At 34.8% G+C, this 12,143-nt stretch overlaps 1 protein-coding gene across 6 annotated transcripts in view; it reads left to right on the top strand.

Annotated features, from left to right (window-relative positions):
- The window catches only part of DNAJB4 (DnaJ heat shock protein family (Hsp40) member B4), a 44,916-nt gene that overhangs the window by 29,315 nt on the left and 3,458 nt on the right, over positions 1–12,143 (top strand). For 3 of the 6 annotated variants that reach the window (XM_032296526.1, XM_032296525.1, XM_032296524.1), the window contains exon 2: positions 10,993–11,561. In XM_032296526.1, coding sequence (XP_032152417.1) covers positions 11,127–11,561 — 435 coding nt within the window. In that variant the 5' untranslated portion in view covers positions 10,993–11,126. Of the gene's footprint in view, positions 1–2,198; positions 3,195–10,992; positions 11,562–12,143 lie in introns of those variants that run through there. The other 3 variants (XM_032296523.1, XM_032296522.1, XM_032296521.1) reach the window with 2 other exon arrangements.

The raw sequence follows: 12,143 nt of genomic DNA, 5'->3' as shown, positions 1-12,143 counted from the left end.
TTCTTGTTGCCCAGGCTGGAGTGCAATGAAGCGATCTCCGCTCGCTGCAACCTCCAGCGATCTCCGCTCCGCTCGGTACCTCTGCCCCCTGAGTATCTGGGATTACAGGCACCTGCCACAACGCCCTGCTAGTTTTTCTATTTTTAGTAGAGACGGGGTTTCACCAAGTTGGTCAGGCTGGTCTCAAACTCCTGACCTTAGTCAATCCACCCGCCTTGGCATCCCAAAGTGTTGGGAATACAGGCGTGAGCCACAGCGCCCAGCCTGGATGACCAAGATTTAATGTAGAGTGATTGTATTGTATAATGGATTTTCAACCCCTAAGTAAGTAGTAGAGAAGACATCTCAGTCTGCAAAAGTGAATATAGGAGTAAAATATCTCCAAAGTACTATGTACTTTTAATAATGATCATATTGATGCTTTACCCTATTTCATCTCTTTGCAATGGGTATATTTGTAAATATAATAATTATTGTCTTTATTTTCTAAGGACAAATTTCCAGGTGTGGTATTTAGAAAATTATTAAAATAATATTTAGTGGCTTTTAATAACTATTGCCAAATGTTTGAATTATTTACAAAGCTTTACAAATCTACAAGTGTGCAATTATCTACTCATTTTACCATAACCTAACCAGATTGTTTTATTAATAATCTTAAATCACAACTATATTTGCTATTAACTTGAAATGTCAAAGTTGAGGTGAATTCTAGCTTTTCAACTTTACTACTGTGATTCTTATGTGTATGTGTGATATTTGAAGAAATGTGAAAATCCCTTTTCACTCTTTTCAATGTCTAGGGAGTCAGATTTCTTTCCATCTGTTAAAATATAATACAATTTCTCACAAATGTGAAAGACCTAGTCTTCAAGTTCTCTAAAATAATTTACTGTGTCAAGTTTTGATAATATTCCTAGCTCCCTAAAAATGATTGAATCAAATAAGTTTTTTTCTCTGCAAATACTAACCACCCAAACAATTTCTGGTTGTTAAATAGTAGAGTCAGCGTTCCTTTGGTAACGAATATTTAAAGGAACTCCCTTGGAAATTAATTTTATAATAGGTGATTTTTATGTTTTTACTGTATGTGATACTGATCCATGCACTGGATTTCAGTTTGGCAATATGCTTTTTAAAACTGGGAGTCTTAAGGTGACTCTGTATATTAGCATTTTCCGTAAGTTTTTGGATTCAAAGGTGTTTTTTGACATTAAGTATTCCTTGGTAAGTTTAAAATGCTAAACAGCTGACAAACCTCTGTAACCCACAGGTAGGCTAGATCGAAGTTATACATTTCTAATGTCAAGGTATTTTTAAAGTAGAGAATTTTGAGGAGTAGAAAATCATAGCTGTCAAAATGTACAATGATGAACATTCATAAAGAATTGCTGAATCATCATTGCTTTGCATATAGAGTGGGTGTTCTCATTTCTTTAAAGGTTAACACATGATTATTACCTTTTATTATATTCTAAACATATATGTACATTTTCTGTTCCTCATAAAGGTTTTTTTTTTAAGTTTACAGACTCAAGATATTTGGACTGTGCAATTCTTTTGACATTTTCTTAGAAAAAACCATACAGAGTTATATACATTGAAAATGTCTCATAAATACACAAAATATATTTTCAAAAGCAGGCATCAAAAGGGTATATAAATACTATGATCTAACTTTGTTAACAAAAATTATAAAACTAGATCAAATAATCATGAGTATTCATAGAAAACAGGATTAGAAGTAAATACAGTAACTTTTAACAGGGATTACCTAAAATGGTATCATAGGGAGATTTTTAATAACTTTTTCTTCTGTATTTTCCAAAATCTCCGACAATGAATATATATTTATAATTAGGGAAATATGTTTTTGAAAGAAAAAATATTTCTCATATTAGTGCCCCTTAAGTGACATACCCAAATTTTACGTTGATCCAGTTGCAGTTAAGTCTTGTAAGGAACATGAGTATGTATTGTCTGTAACCTGATACTTTCTATTGGCTTTCCTGCAGCACCAAAATTCTTTAAATAGGGACCCTGTGGGGCGGCTGCGGGTGGGGGGTGGGGGGTGTGGGGGAGACGTCATTCAGTTTTAGTTGAAGTAACTAAATTCAGATATTAAAATTTCAAAAATAAACATTGGTTTGCCAGAACTATGAACTCATGTATCCTAGAAAAAACTAATTAGCTAAAATCATGTTCAAGTCCCTTACTTATCTTAAAATAATGCATTTGAATTTTATTATAGATACTCCGAATGTGAAATTAGTACATAAACTTTCTGGCTTTTCTGATTGATAGACCCCAGGAATTTTGACGACGACGTAAAGTATTTGAAAATTTCAGTTCAAACAACCCGCATTTTAGTATTACATACTTTACAGATGAATAGCTTGAAATTAAAATATCTAAAACGGATTCGTAGATACTTTTATTTGTATTTTACTTTAACTTCTTTAACAGAGTGTTTAATGACTGTGATGATTTTTGTTGCTTTTTCACCTAGTATGGAGTACATAAATATGTAGTTGTGACATTCTGTCTTGAAATATTGGCATGTTTATTGACTTGGCCTCTTTAATTAGGAAATATAAAAATTTCCAGACGGAAAATGAATAGTTAATCGTGGAGGAGGAGGAAACATAGCTCAGTACTTTGACTAGAGGCAGCTGGGAAAGTGACGTCCTGTAGCATTTGCTGTTCTAGAAAGTACAGAGACACGTAGTGAAAATGGGAGGATCTAGAAGGAGGCTGTCTCCTGTGTAGTGTATATTTATCTGTAAGTGAGCTGTTGGGGAAGGATTGAATACAGAGACGCTGTCTGCTTGCTGCCTTAAGACAGCTAGCTGAATTGCCGATTTACTTTAACTTTTAAAATACCCAGCTTGGTTTATTTTTCTTAGAATCGGTCTATTGCTAAGACTGGGGACACTGTTTTCTTTTACAAAGGGAAATCTAAGTTCATTTCAAGGCATTCGAAATGGGGAAAGACTATTATTGCATTTTGGGAATTGAGAAAGGAGCTTCAGATGAAGATATTAAAAAGGCTTACCGAAAACAAGCCCTCAAATTTCATCCGGACAAGAACAAATCTCCTCAGGCAGAGGAGAAATTTAAAGAGGTCGCAGAAGCTTATGAAGTATTGAGTGATCCTAAAAAGAGAGAAATATATGATCAGTTTGGGGAGGAAGGTAAGTATTCTCTGTATATCTTTCTGTCTCTTCGGCTCTCTTTCTCTTTCTCCCAGCCTTTTTTTTTTTTTTTTTTTTTTGTTTCTCTCAGCCTATGATTATTCTTAAATTGGATTCTCAGTCATATCAAAAGTAGAAGAACAAATAATGAATAATAACAAGATTTCATCTCTGATCAAATGAATGAGTATTGCAGAGCTATGAATGAAATGTCCTTGTTTGCCTTTTTTATTTTAGCATTTTGGATTATACATATTTTATCACTAGACTTACAATGTTAACATTGTATATGTTAAAAGAAACCTTGAATTCCCATACCTATTAGTAAATTGTGTCAAAAGTCTTACGCAACCTGTTTTGTTTTCTAATGAATTTTCTGTCAACCTGTAAGGAGTTTTCTGTCATTTAAAACCTTAAGATTGGCATTTCACGTTCTGAGCAGTTTATATTTTATTCACAAAACCAAAAAGTAGTTGTTTGCCTTTCTTATAGCAAGGCTAGTTTAGACTGAACAAGACAGAGTTGCGACTCTCAGAAGCAGAAGGCGCAGGCATTTAGCTTCTAGTTGTTTTTGGCATTCTGCCATTCTGCCTGGAGAGGAAAGAATTTTCCTGATGTCATAAAATACCAGAACAAGTTTTTAGCTTAATTGTAAACAATAATTTTGTGCCAAGAAAATGAGATCTCAGAAATACAATTTTTGACCTAAAATGGCCACCTAGGTAGGATGATTATTGATTTACTTTTAGGTAACATTATTTGTTGTAAAATTTTACTAAGTATTGAGAAAAACATGACAACTTCCCTTTCCTCTCCCTGCCATACTTTTGTTTTTTGCATTGTGAGATCAAAAACTAGTGAGCACAGTAAAGGAGGATAACTTAAGATTATTCTTTTCTCATTCTGCATTTTAAATCAGATTTGTGCATCGCTTCCATATAAATGTGGCTATAGAGTAAGACTTTTAAATTGCTAATTAATAACACAAAAAACTTTAATTTGTACTAGTTTGAGGATTTTCAACTTTTAACATCAGGACTAAGTTATTTTATTATTAGTTTTTCTCCCAAAATACTGGCTTTTAAATCATTGTAGCTATGAAAAGTTTTTTGTTATCCCTTTGATTCCTTTATTATATTTAACACCAAAGTTTCCTAATTTGAAATGTAGCCTTAAAATATAGTCAAGCAGTGACTGCTTATTTTGAATTAAACAAATTAAATGTAGACAAACAGGGTGATTGCATATAGAGCGTTTTTTATTCTTGTTTTCTTTTGCCTGTTTGGTCTGTGAGTTGCCCCAAATTGAAGTTTATGTTGCTGGTTTTGTTGTAGTGAGGACCTATAGTGTCAGGTTCTTACAAAGTAAATACTGAAAAAAGCAAATACTGAGCAGTTCAATCCTGCATGATACCTATGGTCATACTACTCAAAATATCATGATTTGGTTTATCTCAAAAGCTAAGCAGGATTCTGAGATGCTACCAATAATGTACTACACTTTCTGAATGAGTTATTTTGTAATTTTGTAAAGAAATTCACAAACATGGAGTAACACTATTAATTCCCGTGAAAAAAGCAGATATCCACTGCTTCATATTTAAAACATTTTGCAACAATTCACTGGTAGCTCAAGTTTGTGGCTAAGCCATTGAATTCAGGGTTTAAGGATATTTGTCTTCAGAATTTTCAAGTCACCAAATGATACGTTTTTCTTAATTTAATATTACTTCTTAATTTAAGTGCTTTTCTAGAGTGATTTTTCTTATTTGATTTTTATTGGTCATTCCACAGTGAGTGAATTTTTTAAAAAACTAAATCACTCTGAATGTGTATACCCTGGGTTTTTTTTTTTTAACTTACATAATTGATACAAGTGATAGGAGGAAAGAGTGAGGAGAGAATGCATTTTTTTTTAAACATAGAAATATGTTATGCAGAAATATCATTCTCTAGTTATAGGTTACTTGAAAATACAATTGAATGGGCCAGGCACAGTGGCTCATGCCTGTAAACCCAGCACTTTGGGAGGCTGAGGCAGGAGGATTACTTGAGGTCAGGAGTTTGAGACCACCCTGGTCAACATGGTGAAACCCTGCCTTTACTAAAAATACAAAAATTAGCTGGGTGTGGTGGCGCATGCCTGTAATCCCAGCTACTCAGGAGGCTGAAACCCGGGAGGCAGAGGTTGCAGTGAGCCAAGATTGTGCCACTGCACTCTACCCTGGGGGACAGAGTGAGACCCTGTCTTAAAAAAAAAAAAAAAAAGAAAATACAATTGAATGAAAGTTATTCGAATTATTTTTTAGAATTATTCTTCCTTCACAGGAAAAGTATTGTATTTGTTTGCCTTTTATTCAGAATATCTCATTTATTCTATTAAACATCCCATTTAGATACACTGTGAAAGCAGGGGGAAACATTTTTTCTCTTTGCCTTTTATTGATCTCCAGACCTGGTTCTATAGGTTTCTCCTGTAGTAACAAAACACTGAACTTTAGGACTATGGAAACACTACCAATTTACCTAGTATCCTTCTTCCTGCTCCCCCCCAATTATTACAGTCTTGGGACTTAGGGCTGGGATGGTGGGAATAAGGAACCATGAACTGAAAAGTAGTATGTAAGTTGCACATGTTACATTTATATATTTAGGAATGAAAGAACCAAAAATCCAGTTTGTGTTCTGAATATTCACATTTTTATTTATTTATTTTTTGAGATGAAGTCTTGCTCTGTCACCCAGGCTGGAGTGCAGTGGTGTGATCTCGGCTCACTGCAACCTCTGCCACCCGGGTTCAAGCAATTCTCCTGCCTCAGCCTTCTGAGTAGCTGGGATTACAGGTGGGCACCACCACACCTGGCTAATTTTTGTATTTTTAGTAGAGAGCATTTCACCATGTTGGCCAGGCTGGTCTCAAACTCCTGAGCTTGTGATCTGCCCACCTTGGCCTCCCAAAGTGCTGGGATTACAGGCATGAGCTACCGTGCCCAGTCTGAATATTCACAATTTAAAGTGCTTTGTTTTAAAAACAGTTGGCTAGCTGGGTGAGGTGATATATACCTCGTTTCAGCTAACATGGAGACTGAGGCCGAAGGATTGCTTGAGCCTAGGAGTTTGAGTCCATCCTTTACAAAATAGCAAGACCCTATCTCTAAAAAAAAAGGAAAGAAAAAAAATAAAGATGACTTAAATTTACTTTTAGAAATCTATAAAAGGGAAACAAAAACATGTCCACACAAGGATATGTGCCTGAATGCTTATAGCAATGTTATTTGTAATAGCCCCAAGCTGGAAACAATCCGAAAGCATCATAAATTGGTGAATTAAGCAAAATGTGGAATATACCGTCAGTGAGGAACTATTTAGCAATAAAAGGACCGATTTATGAAACATCTACAACAGGGATGAGCCTCAGAAATTATGATAAATGAAAGAAGCCAGATGTAAAAGACTGCATATTGTATGATTTTATTTATGTGAAATGTCTAGAAAAGGCCAGTATATAGAAAAAGAAAGCAGATCTTTCTTGCCTAGTACTTGAGGAGGGAGCGGGGAATTAGCTACACATAAGAACTAGAGAATTCTTTGGAATGATGGAAATGTTCTATAACTGGATTGTGATGATGGTTACACAATTCTATCAATTTACTATAATCAATTGAATTGTATTTGTACCATAGGTTAATTTTATGTATGTAATCTGTTTTTAAAAATAAAATTTCTCTATAGTTGAATCATTCGAAAATAAAAACCACAGAACTACAGAAATTTAAAACTGCATTCTGAACCACTCTCCCCCAGAGTTTTAGGCTTAGTCTTGAATAGTTTAGTGGACATCAACCGAAATTTGTGTTAAGAGATTTGAAAGAAAAGATTTCAGTAACACATCTTCATTTATTCTAGTTCTCTAACTTTTCTTTTTTTATGCTTTTCTTATTTCGTTATTGCTTATGATTTATTCAGTAATTTCAAATATTAAAAGGTAATGTTTAAATGATAAAACTTGTATTTATTAATCTTTATACTAGTTCTATTCTTTCACATATATTTAGTTAGCTAGATTTTAAAATTTTTATTATTCGTTCTAAAAACATGTGAGTCAGTTTGACTTTTGTGAACTAAAATTGTTTAATGGATCTCAGAGTCTCATTATTTTATAACTGAGGTCTTGCTATAAATCTGGATTTTTACATATTAGATCTCCTTGGAGTAAGAGTTATTAAAGTAATATCAATTTATTTCTTTGCAATCTGAATTTTTCTACAGTGTTTCTTCTTTTGGAAACTTTTAGTCAACCTTAACTAATTAGTGGGAATCACTGTTGTAGGTAGCATTCCAAACATATATTTGGTTTGGGACTGCGAACTTGTTGATTGGGTAGTTGTAAAGTAATAGTCCTGCCAAAGCACAGGAAAATGTTGATTCTATATTGCATTTTTTGATCACACAAAGTGAAGATGATACCTAGAAAACATTTTGAATAGCAGAGGGAATCCAACTGGATGTTAAACATTTCCATTAGCATTAGACATGTACATGATTAGGAACTATATAGTTAATGTGACATTACTTAGAATTTTATGTGCTAGACAATGCAAGTGATACTTGCATAATAATGTATGCTATAGTATAGTGGCATGAATTTTGGTAGGATTTTTTCATTCATTAGTGTAGCTTCATTCTTTGAGCTGCATAGTTGACTGTTTAATAGTGTCTAGGAAAACCTCAAAGCTGTATTGGAGGCTTTTTTTTTTTTTTTTTTATCAGCTTTGATTAGTAAGTTACTTCAGACTTTGTATGAATCTTCTCAGGGATTTTGTCATTCTGACCAAATTACTATTTTTTGGCAGAGGAGGAAGAGGTTTTAGAGAAAAGCCAAACCCATGATGTAATAAATTAAAATGTTATTCTTTCTTTTCATGAATTCATTATGAGTGTTAAGTATTTAGATTTTGTCTTGTAAAAGGCTAGATCGGGCAGGCTAATTTACCCAGTTTACCTAACTCAGTTAAATTATTATACTCTTAAAGTCTATGAGATGAAGGATAAAATGATTTGAATAATTTAAGCATTGGTTGAGTCACCTGGGTCATGACCTTGAGCTACATATTATTCTGTCATTTAAAAAAATCTGCCATTGGCTATTTAACATTTGGAGTTATACTACTGAAATTTACAAAAGGGAAATTTGGGTGAGCTGCATATGAAAAGTTCTTGTCCTGCTTATACTTGTCATTCAGTTTCTACAAGGAATTTCCCTGCTATTTGGATGTATTGTTCAATACATATTTTGACAATTTGCAGATTATTAGGTCTCTCTTGGTTGCTCCAGGTTTCTATTCACGGGTGAAGATAAAAATTTAGATATGTCTTGAGACTCTGTTAGATGAAATAGAGTACATATATAACTTTCAATGGAAGAAGCCAGATGCAAATGTAGAATAAGATGTAAGCAAAACCAAGTTTCTTTACAGTATGTTGTGTGTTAGTGGCATTTTAAAGTGTTAAATATCTCTTATATGTATATATGTGATTATATTTTACATTGTTTTTGCTTCTGCCTTTTTCTCTGTACTGATACTCAGGACACCTTTTTAAGTTTTGATTAAGAAGGACTTTAGGAATTAGTTCATTCCCTTCATTCACTAAGCATGAATGCCTACAATTTTCAGCCCTGTATGCATGAGCAATGCAAAATGAATAGATTTCCTGCCTTCAGATCACTCTCTGTTAGGAAATATTAGCTAAATCTGTTGAATTTTTCATAGTTCTATGATTTTTTTTTTTTTTTTTTGGAGACGGAGTTTCGCTCTTGTTACCCAGGCTGGAGTGCAATGGCGCGATCTCGGCTCACCGCAACCTCCGCCTCCTGGGCTCAGGCAATTCTCCGGCCTCAGCCTCCTGAGTAGCTGGGATTACAGGCATGCGCCACCATGCCCAGCTAATTTTTTTGTATTTTCAGTTGAGACAGGGTTTCACCATGTTGACCAGGATGGTCTCGATCTCTTGACCTCGTGATCCGCCCGCCTCGGCCTCCCAAAGTGCTGGGATTACAGGCTTGAGCCACCGCGCCTGGCCATAGTTCTATGATTTTTAGATTCTTTTCTATTTGTTTCCTGGTTAGGAATTCGCTTAAGGTTCACTCAGAAACTGCTGATATTGTAAAGACAGAAATCCTTACTAGTATTGACTGCTTAAAAGATCACTATACTGTTGTTTTATGGGTTTTAGTAAAACATTTCTTTCATACATAGCGGAAAATGTTGTGTGAAAGAAAAGGGTCAAAACATCACTATAATGTTGCCTGAGGTGGGTTGTTCACAAGAGACCTTACATGTCAAGGTTTACAGCTGTAGATTTCAGTCTTCTTAAAAGCATTGAAATTAACGCTAAGATGTGGTATGCCTAGATAAATAATTTTCGTATCTAGGGTAGGAATAATAATTTTAGTGTCTAAGAGTACATTTTCATAGAGTGCTCTCATTATTAGAATTTTTTCACTCTCTACCACAGGGTTCTATTTTATTTTTTATTTTTATTTATTTATTTATTCTGAGACAGAGTTTTGCTCCTGCTGCCCAGGCTGGAGTGCAATGGTGCAATCTTGGCTCACTGCAGCCTTCGCCTCTCAGGTTCAAGTGATTCTCCTGCCCCAGCTTCCCAGGTAGCTGGGATTAATACAAAATTAACCATGCCTGGCTAATTTTGTATTTTTAGTAGAGATGGGGTTTCACCATGTTGGTCAGGCTGTTCTCAAACTTCTGACTTCAAGTAATCTGCCCACCTTGGCCTCCCAAAATGCTGGGATTACAGTTGTAAGCCACTGCACCTGGCCCTGTTTTGATTCTTACACAGTAAAAAATGATCTGAAATAAAACTAGTTAGTATGAATATGATATTTTTTATTACATTATATTGTATATGTTTCTATATAAAATATATAAAAACAGTATGAATATGGTATTTTTGTTTATATAAACAGTATGAATATGGTATTTTATATTGCTATATATTAATATATTTATGTATTTTTTATTTTATATATTATTGTTTGATTGTAATACAAATTAAAGATTTAGGTTCTGTACTTTGTATTGATTATTGAAGACCTTTCAACTGACATCTTTTAAAAACTTATTATTTATAAGTAGATACATAATTTATATACTTCAACATTCCAGATCAGTAGTTTATAAGATAAGGAGTTCCCAGTTTTCTTTTCTTTTTATTTTTTTTCTTGAGACGGAGTCTTGCACTGTTGACTGGGCTGGTGTGCAGTGGCATGATCTTGGCTCACTGCAACCTTCACTTCCTGGGTTCAAGCGATTCTCCTGCCTCAGCCCCCCGAGTAGCTAGGATTACAGGTGCCTGCCACCATGCCCAGTTAATTTTTTGTAGTTTTAGTAGAGACAAGGTTTCACCGTGTAGACCAGGCTGGTCTTGAACTTCTGACTTCAAGTGATCCGCCTGCTTCAGGCTCCCAAAGTGCTGGGATTACAGGCGTGACTTACCACGCCCCGCCTTATTTTATTTTTCTTACTTACCTGAGGAACAAAGATTCAGGAATAAATTATTAAAGATGCTGATTTGGAGGAAGAATTTGAAAACTAACAATTTAACTTAGGATGTAATCAGGAGTTTTATAGCTGTTCTATATTTAGTTAAAATGGCATTTCTGGCCAATATTAATAAATTTTAATGTAAGTTAGCTGAAGTTTATTAGCCATACAGTTTTTGAAAGTTTGACTTTCAAGAGTTGCAAGCTTTTTTCTAATCATGCTTATCTCTTCAATTAGGGTTGAAAGGAGGAGCAGGAGGTACTGATGGACAAGGAGGTACTTTCCGGTACACCTTTCATGGCGATCCTCATGCTACATTTGCTGCATTTTTTGGAGGGTCCAACCCCTTTGAAATTTTCTTTGGAAGACGAATGGGTGGTGGTAGAGATTCTGAAGAAATGGAAATAGATGGTGACCCTTTTAGTGCCTTTGGCTTCAGCATGAATGGATATCCAAGAGACAGGAATTCTGTGGGGCCATCCCGACTCAAACAAGATCCTCCAGTTATTCATGAACTTAGAGTATCACTGGAAGAGATATATAGTGGTTGTACCAAACGGATGAAGATTTCTCGAAAAAGGCTCAATGCTGATGGAAGGAGTTACAGATCTGAGGACAAAATTCTTACCATTGAGATTAAAAAAGGGTGGAAAGAAGGCACCAAAATTACTTTTCCAAGAGAAGGAGATGAAACACCAAATAGTATTCCAGCAGACATTGTTTTTATCATTAAAGACAAAGATCATCCAAAATTTAAAAGGGATGGATCAAATATAATTTATACTGCTAAAATTAGTTTACGAGAGGTAAGTTGTTGGATCTAAAATTCTGAGACCAAATATTTATGTAATTGATCATAGGGAGTGTATTTAGATAATAGCTAATTTATTTAATGCCTATTACACATTAAATATAATTATTACAACAATCCTCTAAGATAGTACTGCTATTATGCCTCTTTTATGGATGTGATTATATTATCTAACTTTAGCTACTTATAATTAAATTGTTAATTTGAAGTGCTAACTGAATTATGTACTATATGAGCCTGCTTTTACAAATGCAGCTTATGAGCTGGGTGCGGTGGCTCATGCCTGTAATCCCATCACTTTGGGAGTCTGAGGCAGCCGGATCATGAAGTCAGGGGTTCAAGACCAGCCTGACCAACATGGTGGAACCCCATCTCTACTTAAAAATACAAAAATTAGCTGGGCAGGGTGGCTTGCACCTATAATCCTAGCTACTTGGGAGGCTGAGGCAGGAGAATCACTTGAACCCAGCAGGCACAGGTTGCAGTGAGCTGAGAGTGGGCCATTGTACTCTAGCCTGGGTGACAGAGCAAGACTTCGTCTCAAAAACAACCATCATTCTCAGCAAACTGACACAAG

The sequence above is a fragment of the Sapajus apella genome, unplaced genomic scaffold, assembly GCF_009761245.1.
Source record: "Sapajus apella isolate SASKATOON/1434 unplaced genomic scaffold, GSC_monkey_1.0 scaffold36, whole genome shotgun sequence".
Classification (NCBI taxonomy): domain Eukaryota; kingdom Metazoa; phylum Chordata; class Mammalia; order Primates; family Cebidae; genus Sapajus; species Sapajus apella.
Note: the sequence above shows the minus strand (reverse complement) of the source record. Positions and strands in the feature narration are given on the sequence as shown.